The sequence below is a fragment of the Pristiophorus japonicus genome, chromosome 16, assembly GCF_044704955.1.
Source record: "Pristiophorus japonicus isolate sPriJap1 chromosome 16, sPriJap1.hap1, whole genome shotgun sequence".
Classification (NCBI taxonomy): domain Eukaryota; kingdom Metazoa; phylum Chordata; class Chondrichthyes; family Pristiophoridae; genus Pristiophorus; species Pristiophorus japonicus.
In genome coordinates, this window is record NC_091992.1 from 17,313,168 (window position 1) to 17,340,650 (window position 27,483).

The following is a 27,483-nucleotide window of genomic DNA, read 5'->3' on the forward strand; positions in this document are numbered from 1 at the left end:
TTGTTCTGGACGGCCACACTGATGAGTTATCGTTTCAATTCCTGATGGCGATCAGGGAAATTTCAGTACGAGTCAAGGACAAGCCACCCAAAACAGAAACGATGCCCTCCAAGCTCACGCTCTGATCAGTGTGGAAACCTGAAACAAAAGATGCCGAATGGGAAGGAGAAATAAAACAGAGGTAGATTCCGATAATGTACTTGTCTAAAAAAAATATTTGGATGTTACTGGGTAGATAACACTGTTCTTTCGATATAGCCTGGTCAAACATTCAATATTGCCCATTTTCCTCTGCTCTCAAATTCAACCCAAAGCTCTCAAAAAAAAATCTTTAGGGCTTCAGTGGCAAAAATAATTCTCAAAATGTCACTCACCTACCAATTAAAAAAAAACATTCCCGCAACTCTATTTTTCCCTCTTTAAAGCTCGGAAGATTATTTGACCAAGGCTGTCATCTTTTCAGCAATTTCAACGGTCACATTTGTTTAGTCTCAGTTTATAGCATCTTCCTCCCACTACACAAAGCTGTTATCAGAAACTTGGGAGTAAAATAGCTCACGCACCCAATTTTAAAGATGTGCAACTTTGTTTATTTTTTTCTCAAACGGGAAGTACATTAAAGATGCCATAAAGCAAAGCAAGCAATGGTGAGTCCCAGTGAACAGGTCAACACTAGAGCACTGGTATCGCAATTGGAAGACCCAAATTGATATTCCCATTGCAACTTGAATCTGGACTTGCGGTAGTCTGCCAGTCTCCCCAAATAGGGGGGAGCTGGGGACGAAGTGAGAGTGGTAAAACTTTCCTGCACCCCTCAAGTGCACTGGCAGGTCACCCAATGAGCTGCCTTGTGAGCACTTGGCAATGGACCACCCCACCCTCTTCTAATGGAGATAGCAGAGACGTGCAGGAAGAAAATTACTAAAAGTAATTTTGTTTAAAGGGGAACAGTTCTGGAACTTGTGACAATCATTTGAAACCAACAACCTTTGAACAATTCTTTATTGGACACACTGGCTTTAAAACAGAAAAATAGAAAGTTACTTGGCATTTGAAGGGCCTCTCTGTGGAATGAACATGTTTGACATGACAGCTCAGATGATCGGGCCTAGAGAGGAAAGAAAGGCCATGGGTTAGATTGAAACAGAATGAATGTTTTCATTTTAAAATCAACAACCCAAAGCTCCCCTTGACGGCTCCGTAAGAATATCCAGGACAACGCTGATCCACACAACCCAGGAAGCTGCAAACCATCAGCCTGTGCAGTTAGCCGATTTCGGCCAGGACAGCGGTGGGAGTTGCTATAATTGGCTTCAGTGCCTCTGGACCAGGGCAGGAAAGAGAGCCAAGAATTCAGCTTTGGATCATTGATCGGAAACAATTTAGATAAAAGCCAGTTTAGACAGTTAGAAATTAAAAGGCTAAACTAAGCCAAATATATCCAATCGTGTGTCGTGCCCACATACCATGGAGCCTTGGCGACCATATTAAGTTTACATTTATTTTCCTAATTATTTACATATACTTCAACTACTGATACAAATAGATATTTATTACAAGTTACCCATTCAAAACGCCCCTTTTGAATCCAGCAGGCTCATAAAATTCAAATAGTAAAAGCCAATGTGCAAAAAACATAGGTGCAAACAGAACGGAGCTTCCAGGGTCGGATTGCCAAGACTCAAAGGCTGCATTTAGCACTCTATCGTCAGCTTGGACACCCCTGAGCCACACAATTCTTTCGCAGCCAGAGGTATAAATGTTCTTCTCGGAAAAAGAACAGTACCAGTAATTAGCTGTTATTCTTAAATTCAACTGGGACATGGTCTGTGTAAAACAACAAAAAATGCACATACACAGAGCAAGCCTGAGGCAAAAACTCTCCTCTAAAGTCACAATCAAGACTCAAGTATAGTTGGAATGGAATAAAACAGTGGGATTAAAGGATGGTAGAAGGACTGCAAGCTGACTGTGCTCATAGTAAATGCACAGCCATGGTCGTTGCTTTCATGAGCAGATAGTGACACTAGGATGTCTCGTGACAAGCACAATAATGAAAGCAAATATTGCAGTTTGCTTTATAAGAGATATATATTTTGATATTGACTGGATATGCTCGTCACAGTGACCAGCAATCAGGATGTCATCCTGAATATTTTTGCTTATCCAATAGGTATGAAGGTGAGCTACAAGTTTAGATATAGTGACAAATTCCTATTATGTTGCTGGCAGTCGATTACGTATCAAACTTCCAAAGCCTACAGCCAAAACATTTTCTACATCTTGCTTGCAATACAAATTTTTTTTTTTTTTTATAAACATGGAGCAGTGAAAAGCTACTAAGCACACAACTTTCCCAATGAAAGCATTCAAGTTTGGGTAATTTCCCCAAATCTATTTGGCTTGCATCACATATGCACGCTAGAATGTTGTCAGCTACATAACAGAACAAATCCCTCAAAATACCATGGGCTAGAAATGTGGTTTTTGGTGAAAACTTTATTTTTTGCACCAAAAATACCGCTTTCGTTTTGCTACTGCTACGAAGCTTAAAATTCACGCTCCAATTTGCACAGCAGTAAAAATCGCCGTTGCATGCGCCGCGAATTTTCTGCAACTTTACTCCCGAGTCCGATACCACTGCGAGAGGCGCCTTGGGAGGGGGACAAACAAAATAAAATTGCAAAAAAAAAAATCAAAACTTTCACAAGACACTTAACAATCGAATCATTGGAAAAAAAAAACAACAAATTTAATTGACCTTTTTTGCCAGTCTTGAACTGCTGCTCCAAGAGCTGCAATGCAGCTTTTTACCTGCCGGTAGTTTTCGTGCTAAATATGGGTGCGTGGCAAGCCAAATTTTTTGTGAAAGCGACATTTCGAGTCTTGCGCGCCAGCAGTCTACTCCCCAGCGTTGCTTAAAAACCGCCAACGCAAGACGTCTCTGAATTTCCCGCCAACTGGTTTTTCGCCAAAAAATGGCAAAATGTCACAGAAAAAAAAGTCACAAGGGCGGCAAATTTTTAGCCCTGTGAATTTAGTGCTCATACTTTTCCTCACCTCACCTACCTCTCTCCACTTTGCTACTTGCCCCTACCAGACTACCTCGCGAACCCCGTTAAGTTACCTGGAGAATCCCTTTCCACAAAGGCTGCAGATGTAGGGTTTGTTGATACCCCCTTCATGCGACCGCACGTGATAACTCATGCGGTCCTTCCTCTTGAAACGTTGCTGGCAAACTGGGCACTCGAACGGCTTTTCATCCGAGTGAGAAAGTTTGTGCCGGTTGAGGTGGTAAACGTCACGGAAGGCTTTCCCGCACAGTTCGCAGCCGTGGTTCTTCTTCACTCGTCGGTTTGCGTTCTTGCTGGCCGTGACTGCCGAGGTGCTGCTGGCGACGGTGGAGGTGGAAGCGGCGGGCGAAGTCAGCATCCCTGCAACGGTCGACACCAATGTTGCCGTGCCACCAATGCCAGGTGCCGACGACATCAACGAAACCATGGTCGGCACTTTCCTTGGCCGCGAGACCAACTTGATTCCTGTGTGGCATGACTCGTGTCGTCGGAGGTGATAACTGTCTCTGAATGCCTTGCTGCAGTAACTGCAAATCACGGGTGTTCGGGTTTTCTCTTTCTTCTCTATGACCACTGTAGGTTTCGGCGTTTCTTTGGGATCGGGGGTTTTCTGAGGGGTGGGCAGCGTGGTCACGGGCGCTTGCTCACGTGGCTCGCTTGCTGAATGCAGTATTGGCAGGAGGTTATTCTGCACATGCTGCTGGTGTTGTTGCTGAGCGACATCGGTTGCCTACAAAACAGAAGTGAGAATCAGCCAAACAACACTGTTACACTTCACTATAGACCCTTCCTATACATGTGAACTTAACCCTCCTTCCTCACCTTAGATGATTCGTTACACAATCTAAATTTTCCCCACCTGTATATTCAACAACCGTAAGAGGACACTAAAAAATAGATGGATGGATTCATGCAATCTAAACGTGTAACCCTTAATAAAAGGCAATGGAATATTACGCATACACAGACACATTTGGAAAAGAACTAATATTTCAGCAACATTTTCTCAGATCCTCAGGATGTGTTGAAGCATTGCATAAGTAATTAAGTACTTTTCAAGAGTAGTCACCAGTCTGTAGAGAAATTCACCAGCCAATTTGCCCACAGCAAGGTCCCTTAAACATTAAATGAGCTGAATAACAAATTACTGTTTCGGGGTTGGTTGAGGAATGAATGCTGACCACGATATCAGCTTTCCATCTTCAGGTAGATGTAAAATTTTGCAAAGAGACAGATGGGCTCGAAGTTTAATATCTCATCTAAATTAAAGTTATGACTTGGGACTCAATACAGAACAATTTTATTTCGTAATGTCAGCAGCTTAAAAATCTTCTTGTCCAATTGGCTGGCAGAGCAGCTTGTTCCATTTTAGTGGCATTTTCATACTTCTTGCATTGCAAAAGTTAACAGTACTCTCAAATTACTATGGTCCCTGACTTAAATGCCATTCATCTGTTTTAGTTGCAACAAGTTAAGGTTTCAATATTTTTCACCTATTTATACTGACTCAGTTTTAGATAAAGCATCCTGGTGATAATGGCAGAGTATAGGCATTTGGACAAGATACGGGGAGGCTGCAAGTAACAGTGCCCCAGCATATCTTTATCATAATTTGTTCTCCGGATGTGGGCAATGCTGGCATGGCTACATGTATTGTCCATCACTAATTGCTCAGAGAAGTTAATGGGGGACCTTCTCTTTGAACCGTTGCCGTCCTTATGGTGATGGGTGCTCCACAATTGTGTTGAGTAAGAGGCTCCAGAATACTGGCCCAACAACAATAAAGGAGCAGCAACGTGTTTCCAAGTCAGGATGGTGCTCCCATGACATTTCTGCCCTTCTTCCTCTCAGTGGTAGATGTCACAGGGGAGGGAGGTGCTGTTGACGTTACCTTGGTGAGTTGCTGCAGTGCATCCTGTAGGTTACATAGTATGGTGGTGATGGGTGTGGGTGGATATTGAGTACCAATCAAGTGAACTGCTGGATTCTGGATCGTGTCAAGCATCTCTAGTGTAGCCGACACTTCACTCCTCCTGGGGATCGGTCAGTATTCCATCACACTCTTGCCTGCAGCTTCATAGATGGTGAAGAGACTTTCAGGGGTCAGGGAGTGAGTTTCAGCCTCTGCCATGTTTTTGTAGCCAGTGTTATTAAGCTGATTCAGTTAAGCTTTTGGTCAAAAGTGCCCTCCAAAATGTCAATAGTGGGGGATTTGATGATGGTGGTGCCATTGAAGATCAAGACCGAGCACTCATCCAAGAGAACTCCTGGAATGAGGTCCTGGGGCGGCAATGACTGTCCTCCGGAGAACCACATGACCTTCATTTGTTGACAGGTATGACTCCAGCCACTGGAGGGTTTTGCTTTGATCTCCATTGACTTCAGCTTTGCTAGGACTCTTGGTGCCATACACAGTTGAATGTAATCTTGATGTCGAAGACAGCTATTCTCATCTCTTCTCTGGCATTCACACCTCTCATCCATATCTGGATCAAGACTGTGAGGATGTCTGGAGCCGAATGGTATTCACCAATGCTCAGTTCGGGTTCCGGGAAGATAGTCTTGGTGAGTAGATATTGCTATCAATGACTCCTTTCATAATCTTACTGATGATCGAAGTGTCATTGGCCAGATTATATTTAACCTTTTTTTTGTGGATAGGACATACCTGGGTAATCTTCCACATTGTTGGGTGGATGCCAGTGTTATTGCTGTACTGGAACAGCTTGGTCAGGGAAGCGGCTAGCTCTGGTGCACAGGTCTTCAGCACTACAGCCAGGTTGTCGAGTCCATAGCCTTTGCCGTGTTCAGCACACTCAGCCACTTATTGTCATGTGGAGTGAACCAATTAGGCTGGATTGTAGCACGTGTGGTGGTGGAGACCCAGAGAGGCCAGGTAGAAACATCCACTCAGCACTTTTAGCTGACGGCACTATTAAACACTTCTTGTCCCTTGTGCTCATGTGCTGCACTCCTCCACGGTTGAAGATGGTGATGTTTATAGTTACTCAGTTGTCCACCACCATTCTCAACTGAATTGGGTAAGACCTTCAGAGTTTTGCTCTGATCTGCTGGTTGTGGGACAACTTAGCCATTTGTAGTTTGCTGCTTTTGGTGTTTAGTATGCAGGTATCCAGAGGTTGCTAACTCATTCTAATGTATGCTTGATGCTGCTCCTGCAATGTCTTTTGACTCCCCTCACCCCACCCCACCTTGATTCAGGGTTGGTATCCTGGCTTGATGGTGATCAAGGAATGGGGATGTACCAGGTTGTGAGGATATTGATGGTGGTGGTGTGCAATTATGTGTTACCGATGGCCCACGGCACCTCATGGATGCTCAGTTTTAGGCTGCTAGATCTGTTCTTAGTCTGCCTTACTGAATCACGTTGATGGTGCCATAATACACATTAGAGGATGTCCTCATGGTGATGAGTTTGTCCTCAAAAGGACTGTGCATTGGTCACTTCACCAATTCTGTTGTGGAGAGATGGGTCTGCCACAGGTAGGAATAAAGCAAGTGGTTACTTCAGTGTTGGTTCCTTCACCAGTTGGCCCAGGTTCAGTCTGGCAGCTATGTCCTTCAAGACACAGCTAGTGGTTATACTACCAAGCCACTCTTGGTGGTGGACACTGACATCCTCGCACACAGAAATAGACAGTTTCTTAAACGATAAGGGAATAAGGGGTTATGGGAAGCGGGCAGGAAAGTGGACCAAAGTCCATGATCGGATCAGCCATGATCGTATTAAATGGCGGAGGATGCTCGAGGGGCCGTATGGCCTACTCCTGCTCCTATTTCTTAAGTACTTATTCTCTGCATTTGCTTCTCTCAGAGCTTCCAGCAAGTGATGTTCAACATGGGAGGGGGGAGAAATCAGCAGGTTTCCTTGACTGATCTTGTTTGACCTGAAACTTTACAGGGTCCAAGGTGGGGGTCAATGGCGCCGCTGTGATGAAAACACTATCCATAACAAAACCAAGAAAGATGTTGGCTGATGAATATGATTCTGTAAGTACAACTATGTCAGGCTATTGCTTGGCCAGCATCACTTACCATCCCAAGAGAAAGGCAAAAGAAGATGAAGGTAGATTGTGGAGAACAGCATTAAAAATTGTGTGCCAATGTATTAACTACCTTGCCTACAATGACTACTTTCTGCAGCAGGGTACATTAACCTTTTGAGCAGTTGGAGTAACTTATAATCTTTAATCTTTCTGGCAAAATACAGCCAGAATGAAAGAGTGGCTCAAGTGCAGTAGCTGCAATCAGAATCACCTCGGGGTACAGGCAATCAAATAACATTTTCTTCATTAATAATTGAAAGGGACAGTGTCGTTGCAGGGGTTTTCATGCAAGTTCAGTTCCTCGAGATGCAGTGTAATCTTCTGCAACAATGCAAGCTCTCTCTTTATAGAAAATACATAGTACTGCTGATTTTATTGAATGTTACTTGTCCAGTCTTCGTTGTGATGCTGCAATTTTCTTCATGGGGAGATGGGGGACCCAGTAGGCAGGGCTTTGACTCATTACAGGTTGAACCTCCCCTACCCAGAATTCCCTCATTCGGAACCACCCCTCGTCCAGAACCATTCCCAGCCACCAGGTGGCACATGCCGAGAACTCCGACATGAAGAAATTGAAGTCCTTCCTCACTGCCGACTGCCGCAATCGCTGGCCTGACCTCGTGATGCACCGCCCCGACCCCGCGATCCACCGCCCACCTATATGATCTCTGCCGCACTCCCAGCCCCAATATCCCCTTGCTCAGTACCTGTACCATCCAATTTAACATGACCACCCCTCATCTGGAAAAATCCTTTATTCACAACAAGCCAGGTCCCGAGGGTTCCAGATAAAGGAGGTTCAACCTGTACTAGCCATATGATGCATGAGAGTGAGAGAAAGAGAGATAGAGAGAGAGAGAAAAAAGAGAAAAGAGAGGAAGGAAGGAAAGCACTTTACAGCCAATGAAGTACTTTTTGAAGTATAGTCACTGTTGTAATGTAGGAAACGCAGCAGACAATTTGCGCACAGCAAGCTCCCACAAATAGCAATGTGATGACAACCAGATAATCTGTTTGAGTGATGTTTATCGTCTCATCCGAAAGACGGCACCTCCGACAGTGCAGCACTCCCTCAGTACTGCACTGGAGTGTCAGCCTAGATTTATGTGCTCAAGTCTCTGGAATGGGACTTGAACCCACAATCTTCTGACTCAGAGGTGAGATTGCTCCCACTGAGTCACGGCTGACACAGTCAGGTGTAAAGGCAGACTGGACTTAGCTGTGATGCAAGAAGATTACATGTAGAAAAGACCAATAGATGTTTAAGATTACTGATTATGTCACTGCTCAAGTATGCCAAGTGTCATCTAAACCATGCAAACACCACACCTATAAAGCAGGCTTCATGTGTGGATTATAACATGATCATAATAAAGGCTGCAATGGTTTTTAAAGGAAACATAAGCTATGTTTGCGTAGTTGCAAATCCTGCCTCCCCAGGTGAGCAAACCAGTGGCTCTCATTTGTGCCAAGACATTCTATTCCAATTCCGGGTGTCACATCACTACACTGTCCAAGTCTGGGTTTCAGGAGAGCAGCCTGCATACACCACTCTTCTGCATTTATGCAGTGAACTGGTTCTGGCCTTTGCGTAGGTGGGTTCTAAAAACGATGACCCACTGTTCCACACACGTACAGATCCCTTATGCTGGTGCTGTGAGCTTTTCAACAACATGCATGCAAGAAAGGGAAAAAAAATTGGTATTGTGCCAGTTTCATCCATCGGTGTCCTTGTGTCACAACAGAAGCATACGGACACACCAAATCAGATCAGCACATTTACATGGCCAACAACACAGAATTCTGGCATCATACTGGGAGACTCACCAGAAAAGGGTCTTTCTACATTGGAGGCCAGTAGATTTCTGTTTACTAGTGTTGCTGGCTGCATGAGATGTGTACATTGTGGGTCGACTACACTGCAGTAAGGAAAATACTGCTCATTTGCATGCCTGATGGAGATAACTATCCAAATATGCTTTTTCTTCCCTAAAGAAAAATGCAGTCAATCAATTTTGATCACTTGTCAGTGGATGGTTAATTGGACAGAGCATCGCAGTGAAATTAAGGTGGGACTAGTCCACAGGTAGGCGGGAACTCTAAAATTTGAAAACAGTCATCTTGACAAACCGAACGCTAATAAAATGTAAATTTTAGGGTTTCAAAACATCAACGATGCTAACCGAGGAACGCTGTTCCTTCAGGAGAAATAAACTTCAATACAGCTGAACGAAAGGAATTCCAATATATACAGCTGAACTGAATCAAAATTAATATTCCAAGACTTGCTTTCACAGACTGGGCAGCCAGCTAGCTCACAGCAGCACCGAGCGTGCTGGCGAGCAGTTATAACTGCTGCCTTGACTACAATTGAAGTGAAGGCTGTGGATAACAGGCAAGAACAAACAGGAGAAAAAAAGCAATCATTTTTCTTTGACACTTTTTATACCTGCTGCTGTGAAAGAGATCAACTCTCTCTCCCAATCACCTGGCATAGGCTCCCCAGGACAGTGCAGCTGTGTGTGTTGGGGGTGGGAGGGGGGAGGGAACTTGCATCGGAGAACTCCTCAGCTTCATTGCTGGTGCCCTCAACTGGCCCTGCTAAGAAATACAGGCTTTACTGAACCACGATTACAAACAAAGCAATTTATGAGAATATGCAAAATAAGCATCAACTTAAGAACCTCACCATTCGTGTGCGAAGCAAAGTAGGTCCGCTTTTGAACTCTCCCAACAAGTTTTTGAATTATGATCTGCCAGTGCCACAGCACGGAAACAGCTCAAAGCAATATCACAGTAACATCCTGTTACCGTGCAGCCTCTCAGCAGACTTTAACACGGTCGACCACACCACCCTCCTCCTCCACCACTCCATTATCCAGCTCAGTCGGACTCCCTAGCTTGGTTGCACTCGTACTTGTCCAATCATAACCAGAACATCTCCAGCTGTGGCTTTTCTTCTCGCCCCCGCACCATTACCTCGGAAGTCTCCCAAGGATCTAACTTTGATCCCCTTCTCTTCCTTAACCTGCGGAATTCCCTACCTCAGAGAGTTGTTGATGCCAGTTCATTGGATATATTCAAGAGGGAGTTAGATATAGCCCGTACGGCTAAAGGGATCAAGGGGTATGGAGAGAAAGCAGGAAAGGGGTACTGAAGGAATGATCAGCCATGATCTTATTGAATGGTGGTGCAGGCTCGAAGGGCCGAATGGCCTACTCCTACACCTATTTTTTTATGTTTCTATGTTTTCCTCATCCACATGATGCTCCTTGGCAATATCATCCAAAGAGAGGGGTTCTACTTCCCCACGTACGCCCAACTCCGCCTCTTTTGACCCCCTCCACGGCCTCTGTTGTCAGGCATCCAGTCTTGGATTTCAACTTCCCCCAGTTAAGCATTGGAAAGACCAAAAGGTTCGTCTTTGGCCCCCGCCACAAGCACTGTACCCTTGACACCAATCACAACCCTCACCACGGCCCTCGTCTCAGGCTGAATCAGATGGTGTGCATCCTCAAAGTCCTATTTGATCCCGAGTTGAGCTTCCACCTCAAACATCGCCCACCTAACCCTGCGTCAGCTCATCTACTGTTGAAATCCTAATCCATGCACCAGTCACCACCAGGCTGGATCATTTCAATGCTCTCCTGGGCAGCCTCCCACCCTCCATTCTCTATAAACTTCAGCTCATCCAAAACTCTGCTGTCTCTGATCTGCACCTCATTCTTGTTGACCTACATGGGCTCCCAATCTCCCATCTCTGACAATTTAAAATCCTCATACTCCTGTTTAAGGACAGGAAGCAGAGAGTCGGGATAAACTGGTCCTTTTCAGAATGGCAGGCAGTGACTAGTGGAGTGCCGCAGGGCTCAGTGCTGGGACCCCAACTCTTTACAATATACATTAACGATTTAGATGAAGGAATTGAGTGTAATATCTCCAAGTTTGCGGATGACACTAAACTGGGTGACGGTGTGAGCTGTGAGGAGGACGCCAAGAGGCTGCAGGGTGACTTGGACAGGTTAGGCGAGTGGGAAAATGCATGGCAGATGCAGTATAATGTGGATAAATGTGAGGTTATCCACTTTGGGGACAAAAACGCAAGGACAGAATATTATCTGAATGGCAGCAGATTAGGAAAAGGGGAGGTGCAACGAGACCTGGGTGTCATGGTTCATCAGTCATTGAAGGTTGGCATGCAGGTACAGCAGGCGGTGAAGAAGGCAAATGGTATGTTGGTCTTCATAGCTAGGGGATGAGTATAGGAGCAGGGAGATCTTACTGCAGTTGTAAAGGGCCTTAGTGAGGCCTCACCTGAAATATTGTGTTCAGTTTTGGTCTCCTAATCTGAGGAAGGACGTTCTTGCTATTGAGGGAGTGCAGCGAAGGTCAACCAGACTGATTCCAGGGATGGCTGGACTGTCATATGAGGAGAGACTGGATCAACTGGGCCTTTATTCACTGGAGTTTAGAAGGATGAGAGGGGATCTCATAGAAACGTATAAGATTATGACAGGACTGGACAGGTTAGATGCAGGAAGAATGTTCCCGGTGTTGGGGAAGTCCAGAACCAGGGGACATAGCCTTAGGATAAGTGGTAGGCCATTTAGGACTGAGAGGAGGAGAAACTTCTTCACTCAGAGTTGTTAACCTGTGAAATTCCCTGCCGCAGAGAGTTGTTGATGCCAGTTCATTGGATATATTAAAGAGGGAATTAGATATGGCCCTTACGGCTAAGGGGATCAAGGGGTATGGAGAGAAAGCAGGAAAGGGGTACTGAAGGAATGATCAGCCATGATCTTATTGAATGGCGGTGCAGGCTCGAGGAGCCGAATGGCCTACTCCTGCACCTATTTTCTATGTTTCTATGTTTCCTTCGGAGCCTTGCCAGACTTCTCCATTCTTCCAGCTTTGGCCTCTTGTGCATACCATTTCTCCCTTCAGCTCATTGTGTCTATGGCCATCTAGGCCCCATCCTCCAGGCATTCCCTCCCTAAACCCCTCCACTTCTTTAAAACCAATCTCTTTGAGCAAGCTTTTGGTCATCGTTCCTAATAAGTCCTTCAACTCGGCGTCTATTTCTGTCTGACTATGACTGAAGCACCTTGGGACGTTTATCCTACGTTAAAGACACAAGATAAATGTACGTTGTTTTTTGTCAGAATGCAGCACTCGCCAAGTAGCTTATTAGATTTGCATGCTCCTGATAATGGGTTAACAGCCTGTTCACTGATGTCTACACATTCTTTATCAGTATGCCTTCCCACAACTGTAACTGCCCAAAATTACAATACTGTGCGCTGCTTTCTAGAGCAACCGCCAATATCAAGCCCACAGCAAATGCGAAAACAAAGTTATATCTGTCAAAGCAAAATTGCAACAAATGCTCAGTCTCTGAAGTGTTGGAAAAACACAGCACAACTAAAATTTCAACTGTTTCAATTCACCAGAATTAGTGCTAGACAAATGCAAAAATGTGGAAAGTACATAAATAATGATTACCAAGGAAGCATTTTATGATTGCAATTTAATTAAGGTGTTCTGATGAGATTACATTAGGAGATTGAAGTTCAAGCTTTTATGACTTTCAACAGTCTCTCAAAAGACTGAACTGCAGCCATTATATACCAGTTGTGCTATTTCTTTCATTTTATTCTTTGCCTTCCTGTACTGAAGGTGCTGACTCATGCAGCTGTATAGCACTGCTGCTACAGCACCTTGTCTAAGTGGGTCATTCTTCACCCAGACAGCATGTTATTCAACCACAGGGGCATCACAGTCAAGCCCAACCTTTTCTCAACCAACATCTACACACAAGCACTTGCTAGGAATCACTGGCTAATTTTTCCCTTATCTGAGGCCAGTTGGAGTATCGCTTCCACTCAGCACTGGCTGAGATCAGCAGAGACCAGTGACTGTATCTAGGATCTTTCTGGTTAGGGTGTCTTGGTATCTCAATAGACAGAGTCACCCACTGAGCCATCAGGGAACTCATCACATTATTGCAGAACTAGTTATTTGCACAATTAATTAACTTTTCACTGTATATATGTGACTGCAGCATACCCAAACTGTTATATATGCTGCTTATATTTTTTTTGCTAATGTCACTGCACTGCAGCACTGGGGATCGCTGCAATGCTGAAGGTGCTGTCCTTCAGATAAAATGTAAAGCCAACACCACCAAAAAAAACAGATTAAATGGTGATTTATCTCATTGCTGTGTGTGAAATGGCTGCCACATTTGCCTACATAAAGCTACAGGCACTGCACTTCAAAGTAACTTGTTTTGTGAGAAACACTGGGACCTAATAAATGGTAGAGTATAAATGCAAAACTCCTCTTCACCCCCTGCTTACCCGAGTGTCAATACTTGATCTCATCCTACTTATCTCATCATGGAGTAACCAGTTGCTGCTTAAAACGAGAATTATAAATGTTGAGTTAAAGAGTAGCTTTAAAACGCCAGTAAGCAGAGCGCATATTGATTAACTAGCTGGTTACTGCAAGTTGCTAATAACCAGTGCATCCAGACTCGGGCAGGAAAAGGCAACATTAGGTGCAAGACAGACAGAGAGACACAGCAACAGGACTGGCACAGGCACAGAAATGTAGTAGCACCAGGAATCAGTCCTGTGCTTCAGTCCATCCTGTGACCATTGTATGAACTGACATTGTGTGCATTTAGGTCAAGGATTCCTACCCATGTGAAACATGCCCAATTTAAAGTATTTTTTAAATTAATTTTTCTTTAAGAAAACATGCTTATATTTTGTGACAGCACTGTTCAGTTTGTCACAATACTTAAAAGGTACACATTTGGATAGTCAGTGTGGCATAGTCATGTTGGGAACAGCATGCAGTTTGAGCTCAGGATAATTTGACGACAATCTCTGGGGTTCAGTTGGATCGGGTGATAAAGAATCTTGCATACATGTAGGGTTAGGTGTTGTTCTTTGCAGAGCACTAGGAGACAGCTTGTTAAGTGTGCGGTTTCATTACGCTTTTCTAACCTGGTGGTCTGTGCCATGTGGGAGGCCTGGGTTCAGTGACCTTTCAGGAATGTGCTTCAAACTGTCCAGTATTTACTGACTTCCAAGCTGAATCCTAACATATCTTTTCCAACTGGCGTAAGTACTACAGAAGTTTCACTCATACTTAGTAAGGGGAGAGAATGCATTGTAGCACAGTGGGGTGCTACCATTGTACAGTGACAGTTGTGTTAAGGCTACATGTTCCAGCCGAAGAGTTGCTCACAAGCGGATCGCTATAGGCCAAGGCCTGTGGGGATTGTGAGGTGTGCTCTCTCTGCCTTCTGTATTGCTGCCCAGTGTAGTTAAATTCCACAATTGAGGCATGGAATGTGTGGGCCATTTGTAAGGTACAGTGGTCCTGGAAACGGGTCTGCAGTTCCTCGAGAATGCTTCTGCACCATTTGGCTCTTTCCCCAATCTGGTACAATGGGGAATGGATTCACCATAAGTGGGTTCCTAATCCATCACAAGACATCGGCAGATTAGACCAATGCCAGCAGGCACCAGATTCTGCCTTTTTATAAGCGGCAGAACAATCCCACCACACCCAGAAAATTCCACCTTAGTAGGCTACCTTCAAACTAAATACACTGCCTTCAGGATCCAGTGATACTACAAAAATTCCAACAAAAGCCAATCTTCGTGGAACTCTACTATCACTCTCTGATAAATCCCCACAAACACACGCCCACCCTCTACACATTGTTTGCTCCTAGATCAAAAAGACAACGCAGGAAGTCTGAAAGCCTGGCAGTGAGACCAAGGGTGCTCGATAACAGAGGAGGAAGTGAAGAAAAGAATGGAAGCTTATCCACACACCTACCAGCTGCAGCCGAATGCACAAAGGCCAGCCAAGGTATTACAGTAATAGCCAGCAAATCACAGTCATTAATCTTTCAGTGACAAAGCAACTTTTAGCAATACATCTCAAATTCTAAAAAGAACAAAACTAACCCTGAAGTAACCTAGAATGGTTTTAGCTTGGCATTCAATTCGAAACTGCAGGAGTGTCACTATGAATCCCCGTTCAATCGGGATTTCCAGTTTGAAATCACTTCGAAGTATTTGTTACTCTGAAAATTACCTGTCCACGTTACATACATAACATTTTTTTTAAACAATCGATTCCCCAATGGTTTGGTAGATAAATGCAGTGCATGGCATGGCACCGGGCCACAAATAGCAGTGCAGTGCCAGGTTTGATCTGTGGGTCAATGTTTTAGGGATAACAGACCCTTACTGGTGGATAGGATAATAATAGCAGGAGTAGGCCATTCGGCCACTCGAGCCTGCTCCACCATTTAATACGATCATGGCTGGTCTTATCTTGGCCTCAACTCCACTTCCCTGCCCACTCCCCAGTTGTTCAAACATCTCTCTCTTTCCACCTTGAGTATATTCAATGACCCAGATTCTTCTCACTCAGCTGCAGGCAACTCTGCTGGGTAGTGCGCCAAAGGACAGAATAATTCGAGATAAACGATCAAACTTACCTGTGCTCGGTGCTGGCAAGCTGTGCAGCTTTAATTGCTTAAACTTCAGCAGTGCCCTCTTACATCCAAGAGTTGGCTCTTGGCAACCTGCATCTATGTTCTCATAGTTTATGTAAGTAGAGTGCGGCCTTTCTGGGAGGGCAGCAGGGGAAGTGTTTGCAGTGCATATCAGGCAAACAGACTCTCCACTTAGGTGGATTTCTCAGTAGCTCAGTTATAAAAATATTCCAGCATTGGAATTGGTGACACAGTGCATTAGGCAATGGCTGTTCATTTCTGGGACTTGGGCTCAAATCCTGGTTGAATGAAAGTATCTGCTGCTAGCTTTTAAAGTCCTGTATGAAATTAAGTTTGTGCAACCTTGATCCAAAGCCGTGCAAGCCCGGACCGACAGCACAAAATGACCCCTATTTCAGCACAAATTGGTAATGTCAGACAGGCCTAGGGATAGCCGATTGAGAAATGGAACAGAATGCCACATTAGTGCAGTGAGAGTGTGCTTGAGCTTGGAAGGTATGAAGTACATTGTTGGAGCAAAGAGGCTAACTCCATATCTAACTGCTCTACCCGATCTGGGAGGACTTGACACTGGGTGTCTGAAATAGAAACAACTTGCATTTAAAGAAGTGTTCCATTCTCCCGACAACAATATCCCACATTTGATGAGCGCAAAAATATTTTTATTTTTAAAAAGCATGTAAATGGGTCTGCACGTCAGGCAACTAACTAGCTAACAAAAAAATGTCTGATCCCGGGTCTGTACCGAGTTAGCGTTCAGGCATGGCACCGATGCCGCTGCGCCCTTGGACGTGGGAATAGCAGAGAGATGGATGGAAAAATACATCAGCCAGGGTTCCTGCTCCTGAACCAGCAAAGCGACCCATGAGTCTATGTATGGACAATGGGTGAGGGTATGTTCAGTCCATGACCTCTCCTCCTCCCAGGTTAGACAGCTTATCAGCATTCACTGTCTAGAGTCACACATGAAAATTGCTAATTGTACACAATACTAGAGAGCTGAAGCCTACCAAAAAATAACAAGTCACCACTTTCAGATCAGGGAAAATTGCAGGGGGTGTGGGGCTAAGACTTTAAATTCCTACAATTTAATCCCTATAACTATACACACAGAATTTTCTTCAACAGATTAAATATTAAAAAATATTGAATGTTGCTGTAAGTTTTTTTTTAAATTCTCATTGTAATTTATTTCCTATCCTTTCCTTACTTTGAATTAAATAACAAGTGTTAATGACGTTGGCAGAAAAACACTCTCCTGGAGGGGTTACTGAGTCAGACTATATAAACCAGCCAACGATCAGTCCATCCATTGGCCCAAGGTACTTCAGCAACATTATTATTTCAAACTTGTACAATGGCTCCTCGCTCACAGTTAGACTCGATCACTCCAGTGATGTCAACGACACTGAATGAGAACATTCACATTTAAAAAAGCAGAAAAATTAGGATGATCAAATTAGTCTTGCCATTTCAGTTTAATTTCAACAAATAAGAGGCTTCCTCTTTTGTGACAAGTTAAGCAAACTTAACTTGATCGATTAAAATGGGAAAAACATCAAGAACGTCCCAGGTTTAGATGCTCAATAGAATTGGCCAGCATTGTAGTAGAGTCCTACAATTGTCCTCAACAAGCCTAGACTAGGGAGGAACGGGGGGAGGGGGCAGGATTCCTGCTCCTGATTTCTTCCAATGACACCTGCTGAAAAATGTCCAATAGTCGGCAAGGATAGGTTCAGGCATGGTGAGGCATTCTGCCGACACCGATACCAGGCTCAGGCGAAGAATGGCCATTTTGATGAACTACCAGAGGGTGGACAGCTCTTATAAAACCATACGCCATCACTAGTCACTACCTTCAGAAAATAAGACACAACTGGACAATAAATAAGTGGAACACAGCATATCTTTCAACGCAAAATAGTAACGCTATTGTCAAAAGTATGCAATCTGCAGCCAAAAACCAAGTAGTTTGTCACTTTAACACAGCAGGCAAGATACATTTACAAAGGAACATTTGTAGTTTCTTAATACAGTAATCAACTTCTCAAACACCCTCACCCTAAAGTCTCTATACAACGGCCAATTTCTCCAAAACCGCACCATCGGCATCCTTTGCCACATTAGGTCTCATTCACCGATCTTGCTAACCTCCACGAGCACCCTATTCACCAAATTTAACATTCCTCCATAGCCTCACCCACCCTCTGATTCTTAAGCTCTGGGCTCCTGTGTATCCCTTTTCAGTGTTCCTTACTTGATGGCAGACCTTTCAGCCCCACCCTCGAGTCCTCTACCGAAACATTGGTCATGTTATTTCCCTCACTGCCTTTAAAAATCTCTCAACCTACTTTATCCAGCTAACTCTCCACACCCCGTCTCTCTCTCAATTGTCCCACTCCTAGCCCCATCTCTCCTAAATCCTCTACCTGTTTGATTTATCTTTTGCCTTTGTGAAGCATTGGGATGATTTATGTTAAAAGGCACCACACAAATGCAAGTTGTTTTTGCTGTAACATATAGGAAAATAGGAACAAGAGTAGGCCATTAAGCCCCTTGAGCCTGTTCCGCCATTCAATGAGATCATGGCTAACCTATGACCCAACTCTGGCCCATATTCCTTAATATAGTTGGTTAATAAAAATCTCAGATTTAAATTTAACAATTGACTTAGCATAATCTGTTGTTGGCGGAAGAGAGTTCCAAACTTCTACCACCCTGTGTGTAGAAGTGTTTCCTAACTTTACTCCTGAAAGGCCTGGCTCTTAAATTTTAGGTGATGTGCCCTCCTAGTCCTACACTCCCCAACCAGTGGAAAGGGGTTCTTGCTTTCTACCCTATCAGTTCCCTTTAATATATCTAGAAAAATTCGATCAAATCACGAATTAACCGTCTAAATTCCAGGGACAACAACCCTAGTTTGTATAATCTCTCCTCGTAATGTAACCCTTGGAGTTCAGGTATTATTCTGGTCATGTACACTGCACTCCCTCCAAGACCAATATATCCTTCCTAAGGTGGGGTGCCCAGAAGTGAACAAAACTTTCAACACAATGAAAGCACGTAGCTCACGAGCAGACTCTTTATTTTCTCCCTCCCCTCGAGACACACTCTTGCGGTAACAGCCGTGCCATCATTAAGACCGCCTATTTCCACCTCCATCCCTGCCTCAGCTCATCTGCTGCTGAGACTCTCATCCATGCCTTTGTTATCTCTAGACTCGACTATTCCAATGCACTCCTGGCCGGCCTCCCACTTGCTGCCCTCCCTAAACTTGATGTCATTCAAAACTCTGCGGCCCGTGTCCTAACTTGCACCCATCACCCCTGTGCACGCTGACCTACATTGGCTCCCGGTTAAGCAACACCTCGATTTCAAAATTCTCATCTTTGTTTTCAATTTCCTCCATTGTCTCGCCCCTCCCTATCTCTCTAACCACCTCCAGCCCTACAACTTTCCAAGATATCTGAGGATCCCCGATTTTAATCACTCCACCATTGGCAGCTGTGCCTTCAGCTGTCCAGGCTCTAAACTCTGGAATTCCCTCCATAAACCTTTACACCCCTTGACTTCCCTTTCCTGCTTGAAGATGCTCCTTAAAACCTACCTCTTTGACCAAGCTTTGGGTCATCTACCCATATATCGCCTGATGTGGCTCAATGTCAAATTTTGTTTGATAACGCTCCTGTGAAGTGCCTTTGGACGTTTTACTATGTTAAAGGCGCTACATAAATGCAAGTTGATATTGATGAATGCTTAACTTCTTGCTGGGATATGGTTCCACAAGTCCTCCTGTACCTAACCAAATTATTATTCATCTACAGCCACGAAAGGGAGTCATTTAATCATAATGAAAATCACTACCAAGTCTAATTCTGTCCTCACTCTGCATACACACATATGCACTGACAGCAGGAATTGCTGGATAGCATTTAAGAGAAACCCTGGACAGTTTTCTCCTCCTTAACGCAGGAGCACTGAGACCCAATTGTTTCTACTCCCACTCCAGCTGAAATCAGCTGACTTAGCAAAGACCAGGGATTGAAACTGGGATTTTCTGGTCAAACACGAGTAAGGCAGCACTCAAATCCACTCACAAATAGCCATTTTCACTGTCTCCAGAATTTGATACCAAACTATAGTAGCCAGGCACCAACTTGTGCCACGCAGAGTAAAAGTGTAGCAATGTGCCGGATTTGTCATGGGATGTCATACTGGCACAAGTTATTTACACTACACATGCACGTTCGTGGACTTACTCGGGTAAATAAAAGCTCAGTATCACGTAGCACAATACTGGCTCAGGATTTCTCCTGGGTTTTTAAATATATAATTAACAGTTTCTGTATTACACAACACAGTTGAGAAGCAATGTTAACTTCTGAATAAATTTGCTTCAAATCACCAAAACTGGAAATGAGGACATTTAACACTTCCAGTGCACAAATCTCAACATTGTTTTTTTTTTTTAAAAGTGATGTTGAAGTGACATTTCCTACATTACAACAGTGACTACACTTCAAAAAGTACTTAATTGGCTGTAAAGCGCTTTGAAATGTCCGATGGTCGTGAAAGGCGCTATATGACAACTTTTATTTATATAGTGTCTTTAACGTAGTAAAATGTCCCAAGGTGCTTCACAGCAGTGTTACAAGACAAAACAGATAAATTTGACACCGAGTCACACAAGAAATAATTTCGGCAGATGAAAGAGGTTGGTTTTAAGGAGCGCCTTAAAGGAGGAAAGAGAGGTAGAGGGGCGGAGAGGCTTAGGGAGGGAGCTCCAGAGCTTAGTCTTTCTTTTTTTATAAATTTCAACAGAGGGCAAGCAGGTTTGCGTCTAAGAAAACAGCTTTACAAGACCATCACAACACAACATTTTCTTTTGACAAATATTAAAAATCACACATTCAAGTACAGGAAACCTCACTGCTTTTGGACAAGTCTATGTATTTTGTACAGCTTTCACTGAAAGCAAAGATTCCACTAAGTGACTTGAGAAAAAAAAAATCTGTAAATTAACCACTACTTCAGTGTTTGGTAGGAGCAGCCCTAATCTGTAACATTGCATATTCTATACTAAATTTAAACAAGTTGCATAAAATTAGTTTAATTGCATAGTGGATGGAAAGATTTAAAAAATAACATAAATCGCATGCAAGCAACAGATTTTTTTTTTAAAAAACACTTAACACAATAATCAAAGGTTGACTGAGGATGGGAAGGAAGGTTGGGTCCCACTTGCTCAGCTGACTGTTTCTGCAACTTATTGCATATTACATATATTTTAAACTGGGGAGGGGAAACCTTAACAGTAAATTAAACTCCTAATTCCCCTGACTGATGTGACTTACTGCGTATTACATATATTGAAATTGGGGGTAAAAAAAAACCTTAATAGTAAATTAAATTTTAAATTCCCTTGATTGATTCTAAGGCTGTTAATTGTTGGCTGCAATATATATATTTTAAATTGGCTGAATTCTCCATTATCCTTTTGTGCTTTTTATAATATTTTTAAGTGTTTTCTTGAGTGAGGGATGCACTACCGGGTTAGAAAGCAGCTGGATGCCTGAGCATGATAATGGTGCTTGGCTGGGCTGGTCTTGAGCTAAACCCTGGGAGAGAGAGAGAGAGAGAGAGAGAGCGAGGCAGCAAGCAACAAAAAAAAACTTCCCCAACCCTTTACTTCAAAATGCCGACTCGAGCTTCAAATTCCAACGCCTTACTTCGGGCCCGGTTGCTGCCCGGCTCCCCTCACCTGAAATATAAAGGCGCCCCAGGTCGCTTCCATTTCGCCTCCGGACAGCAAGTAAACACGGAGCAGAAGCCACAACAAAGCTGCTCCAAACACAGCGCTGGGGCCAACATGGCCGCCGCTGCCACTTCCTGTCACCTCTCACCCTCCCTCCCCGACTGACTCGGGTGCAACCAAGTGCTGAGAGGGAGGTGTGTGGCAGGGGAAGCCGAGGCAGTGGGGGAGTCCCACACAGCAGCCTCTCCAGGGTGCCACCGTGCACACGCAATCACAAGCTGTCACTTTGGCTGCACACACACTCCAGGCTTCAAAATAAAGCTCCCACGTTGTTCCAGAAGCACTCGAGTTGCAAAATTCAAAGGGCAGTTTCACCCTTTTGTCCCCAATCTATAAGCCTCAAGTTATTTATTTAATTTTGCAAAGACATGACTTGAGTGAAGTGACACTGAGACTCACTCTTTGCACCAAGGCTCAGACTTAAAAGGAGTCGACTTTCTTTGCAGACGGTCCAATTAAAATTGCAAAAGGAAATTGAGAAAATAGATCCATGCAAATTGATCACTGTTCAAATACCAGGGACAAAGTTAAAAAAAAAGGAAGTGAGTTGAGAAGTAAAGTCAGGTGGATTGTCTTTTAACAATAATAGTTGTGAAAATAAGTTACCAGAAGTAGGTAATTGAAGCAGACAGTATAAATGTATTCCTGGAAAGAGAAACAATCAAATGATGACGGAATTCCTGCTGGTGATATCAGTGGATGAACAGCCTATTTTAATTATTTGCTAGAACAATTCACAACGAATCCCACTGGCTTATGCTCTCCCCATAATTCTGTACCTTCCTCCGTTTCAAATATTTATCCAGTTTTCCCTTATAAGGTGGAATAGTCTCGACCTCAACCACTCCTTACGGCAAAACACTCCATGCTCCAACAACTCTGAAGTAATACAATTTCCTGAACCTTTCTCCTCACTTTGAGAGTTTCAAATTGATGAATCCCTCATTCCGGATTCTTAAAAATAAAGACGGCCTAATGCGTTTAAATGGAGTTGTGATCTTAAAATCATAAATGTCAATCCCAACATTTTTCTATTGTTGACACACAAGAGCACAACAATCAGGAATGAAAATGTTGTGACAATCAGATTCCCTCCATTTCTGTAACTCCAGTCAGTAATAGGGCATGTAATTATTAGTGTGTGGGCTGTTTAATCTTTCATTACCATATAGCAGGAAGTGAAAACGTATGTTTTTTGGTAAACCAAGTGTCTGACATGGGCATAAATCCACTTGTCATGTATCTTACATTATTATATATAACTGTATCCTAACATGCTATACATGACTGTAATAAGATATGACCTGTAACCACCAGCATACCTTACCACCAGGGGTGCACTTGCAAGAGACAGGTATAGAAGGACAGGTCTCAGGCAAGTGCAGCATTCCAGAGCTGTGAAATAAAGGTGCAGGTCCAGAGTGACCTTGACTTCACTACATGCCTCGTGTGAATCTGTACTGAGGGGACAGGACTTTACACCTGTCCCATACTTCTGGGGTTCCAAAACAAGTTACTTAGAAATTAAATAAATTACATTCCTGACTGCCTGATACAATGTGCCTCTTCACATAAGCACTTACCCCACTTGCTTAAAACAACATTTTAGGGCACCTACATGTGTTTAAGGGTATTGCTCAAGTTTAATCAGCTGAAATTGTGCAGCTTACGAGTACAGATAAACTTCTTACTGCTTGTCCAGTTAGGACCATGATAACCATTAAGTCATTGGCTTGCAAAATTACTTGGAGCCAAATGAGCAGAAACCCAACTCTTCAGGCATGGGGAGGTAGACCATCCACACTATTAGTAGGATAGGCCTGATGCCAGAGCATATAATTGTACTTGGATCATCTGTTATTATCCTGAATGATAACTAACTGTAAACTTACTTATAGCACCTTTTAATGTAGAAAATATCTCAATGCATTTTCTGGGGTGGAGAGGAGGAATAAATAGGAATGGGTGAAGGAATGGTTGCTGAACCATGGAGGGAGAGATAGGAAGGATGTCCGACAGCTTGGTCAAAGACTCCTTTTAAATCTGAGCCTGAGAGAGGCAGAGGGTGTTAAGGAGTTCCAGAGATTAAGGTCAAAGAATATAGGAAATTATACAAGGCTGAAGGATAGAGTGAGGCAAGGCCATGGAAGGACTTGAAGATGAGGATTTTAAATTTAATGCTTTGACTTGCTTGGCTCAGTCATCAGATTACCAAGTCTACCAGAGGATCGACTCAGTTCTGATCTCCCATCGTCAAGCCCAGTCTTACCCAGCCTCCAAGGAAAATAGTCAATAGTTGGTCATGAGATACTGACAAGTGTTAGTTTAAACCCATTGGGGACATACTGGGAACCTTCCTCGACAACATGATAAGCAGCGTACCTCACTACAGAATAGGTGAGTGCGTTGCCATCATCCTCCTGCCCACAGCACGGAAACAATATCCACCAGTTAGAGGTGCGGAGATTCAGCAAAAACTACTTGCCTCTCTGCAACCCCAAATCAGCCATGAACCATACATAGAAGGAAAATGGCAGCAGGCGCATGGCAACACTATCACCTCCAAATTCCCCAAGTTACACACCATCCTGACTTGGGACATTTATTACCATTCCTTCGTTGTCGCTGGGCCAAAATCCTGGCACTCCCTCCCTAACAGCACTGTGGGAGCACCTTCACCACATGGACTGCAGCGGTTCAAGGCGGCAGCTCACCACCACCTTCTCAAGGGCAATTATGGATGGGCAAGAAATGCTGGCCTTGCCAGTGTCGCCCAAATCCCAGAAACAAATCTAAAAGCATATAAGCATGCGTTCATATATGCAATCTCCAGGTAATGCTTTCAGGCAGCTGTCATCCTATACTTCAGTGTTTTCTCATGATCTGTGGACATTTGCCTCCAGCATGGTAAAAGAAAGAAAGACTTGCATTTATATAGTGCCTTTCACAAGCACTGGATGTCTCAAAGCGTTTTACAGCCAATGAAGTACCTTTGGAGTGGTGTCATTGTTGTAATGTGAAAGGATCCATACAGGATATATTGCAACATGCCAACTGCCTTCTTGTTTTAGACATCCAAGTCTAATGCCATGTGCCAGGCTTACTCGTGACCAACCGCTTAATTCAGGTGATCATCAGGTAGGGGACTTTGGGAAAGCGACATGTCTGCCATGAGGTTGATTGCTCCTCCAGGGTGCGGCGCAACAGGTCAGTTCTCTGTTCCTGTAAATACATTCTCTTCTCACCACAAATCCATCTCTTTGATCCCACACATGCACCAAAGAAAGATCTTCGGATGCAGAACACATGCCAGGGTCTATGATTTGCAAACTTTGTTCTAGATCTAATTTGATGATGTCTTACTGAAACGTGCATGCATACTGGCTAGGATGAGGTGTGAACTTTTGTTTATGAAATGACTATGCTCTCCCACCTTAGAACTTGATTGATCAACAGTTCTTTGGTCAGAGGTCTCATGGTCTGTGAAAAATGCCAGATTATTGTGTCTTCAGTTCAATTTTGGTGGAATGTAAAGCAACAATTGGGTCAATATGGAAGAGAAGTGACTTAGCTCACCCATATACAAATTTCTCATCAGATAATTTACTAATGCCAGTGCCCTCCACAGATGTTGCTGTTTGTTGAACAATGCAACAAATAATCTCTGAAGGTATATTTTAAACTCTTGTGAACTGGTTCAAACGTTTTAGTTTTATAAGCATTTGTACAAATAATATTTTGCTGTTTTCTTTTGCCACTGTGTAATCTGAAATCTTCTAAATAAATCCAATTATCTCGTTTCAACCTATATGTGGTCCAACAGTGTTGTATTTTTCTGGCCAGAAAGAACAGGCAACTTCTAATAATTATAAGGATAATCGTTACTCCTGCGGCACACTGCACCCATTCATGGCCCGTATTCTTGATAATTATTAAAGGCCGTTTTTTCTATTTCTTTACAGAAATTTGCAGCTGGCCAAAAGCAAAATACTGCAAATGCTGGAATCTGAAATAAAGCCAGAAAATGCTCAGGTCAGGCAGCATCTGTGGAGAGAGAAACAAAGTTAATGTTTCAGGTCGATAACCTTCATCAGAACAGTCCTGAAGAAGGGTCATCGACCTGAAACGTTAACTCTGTTTCTCTCTCCACAGATGCTGCCTGACCTGCTGAGTTTTTCCAGCATTTTATGTTTTTATTACACACAGTAATATAGTTCTTCACACTTTCTGAAGTTACTACTTTAGTTTTATTTCTGGTCAGAAACAGACGTACTAAGTGAATATCTATACTGTGCGCCATACTAATATTTTAATGGAGGGAATGAATCATGTCTGACCAGGTAGATAACTTCAATGATTGTTAAATCCATGTAAGTGGTAGAAACATTTAGGGCTAGAACCTCCACATTTTTTTGCATGCTTAACACCCACTTAACCATTAAAATGACATATAACGCACATATATCGCCCATTTTGGCACAAAATGGAAACTGGCGGGCATTTTTTGGAAACTTATCGCAGAGCGTTACTTTCCCCATGTGCTTAACGCCGGGAAAAAATATTACTGCCCGCCCACTTTTTTGGGGGCGGAATCATCACCATGGGCAAATTCAACGCCCATAATATCGCCCAGCGTTACTTTCCGCACGGATTTAAAGCAGTGATTCAATATTAACGCCCGGCCACTTTTTTTTGTCGTAAAGAGCATATTTACCGAAACTAGTGGCCATGAGATCACCCGGCGTCACTTTCCTCACACACATATCGCTCGCCCAAAAACACGCCCAGAAAAAGTGGAACTAACTGGAACGAATCACAGCGTTATGGACGCCATGTTCCAGATCACGTCGCGTCCTTTAAAAGGCTGCTATGCTTCAACCTCGGCAGAGTTTGGATATAATCTGCAGGTCGGTCGTTGGAGTTGATGTGAACATCTGTAAAAACACCTTGACCATACTGTGACCGATTCGAATTGAAGAGGTGTATTTGTCGGGGCATTCCTTGTTTGTAACCAATCAGTGGAAAACAGAGAGCTTCTGCAATGGGGCCTGTCCTTTCTCACCCTCTCTTGCTGACCAATTACATGCAGCAGACGTGACATCGCCGAAGGAACGCTCCACTGCATTATGTGCCCAATGTAAGACATGACAGACAGATGAGGAGAATCAGACGTTACACCTCCCGCAAGTAAAAGGAGAAGCATTCTTACCTCGACTTGCCCGACACCACCTGCCTTCGGAGACTGCGCTTCCACAAAGAGGTTATCACTGAGGTATGCCAGCTGATACGGGCAGATCTGCAGCCTACCAGCACCATCAGTACTGCATTGTCCGTTGAGGTCAAAGTCACCACGGCACTGTCGTTCTACGCCTCGGGTATTTTTTCAGGCCACAGCTGGAGACATTTGCGCACTCTCTCAGCATGCCACACATCACTGCATTAGACAGGTCACTGAAGCCCTGTATGCACGCAGGAGGGACTTGATCAGCTTCCCTTTGACCAGGGAGGCACAGAGTAAGGGGGCTCTAGGATTCTCCAGAATTGCAAACTTCCCCAAGGTGCAGGGAGCAATAGACTGTACGCACATCAGGATGCTGAGGTTTTCAGGAACCGCAAGGGATTCCACTCCCTGAATGTTCAACTGGTTGTTGACCACCAGCAACTTATACTGGCAGTGATTGCTCAATTTCAGGGCAGCATCCATGATGCTCACATCCTGCATGAGAGCACTGTATCTGACTTACATAGAAACATAGAAAATAGGTGCAGGAGCAGGCCATTCAGCCCTTCTAGCCTGCACCGCCATTCAATGAGTTCATGGCTGAACATGAAACTTCAGTACCCCCCTATCCTGCTTTCACGCCATACCCCTTGATCCCCCGAGTAGTAAGGACTTCATCTAACTCCCTTTTGAATATATTTAGTGAATTGGCCTCAACTACTTTCTGAGGTAGAGAATTCCACAGGTTCACCACTCTCTGG

The 27,483-nt window shown here is 43.7% G+C and overlaps 1 protein-coding gene across 4 annotated transcripts in view; it reads right to left on the reverse strand.

Annotated features, from left to right (window-relative positions):
- LOC139226357 (vascular endothelial zinc finger 1-like) overlaps nt 1–21,556 on the reverse strand; it is a 36,392-nt gene extending 14,836 nt beyond the window's left edge. For all 4 annotated transcript variants that reach the window (XM_070857057.1, XM_070857055.1, XM_070857056.1 and 1 more), the window contains exons 1-3: nt 21,448–21,556; nt 3,128–3,804; nt 1,045–1,108 (exon numbers count right to left, since the gene is read on the reverse strand). In XM_070857057.1, the coding sequence (XP_070713158.1) occupies nt 1,045–1,108; nt 3,128–3,804; nt 21,448–21,480 (774 nt within the window). In that variant the 5' untranslated portion in view covers nt 21,481–21,556. The remainder of the gene's footprint in view (nt 1–1,044; nt 1,109–3,127; nt 3,805–21,447) is intronic.
- Nucleotides 21,557–27,483: the final 5,927 nt, after the last annotated feature.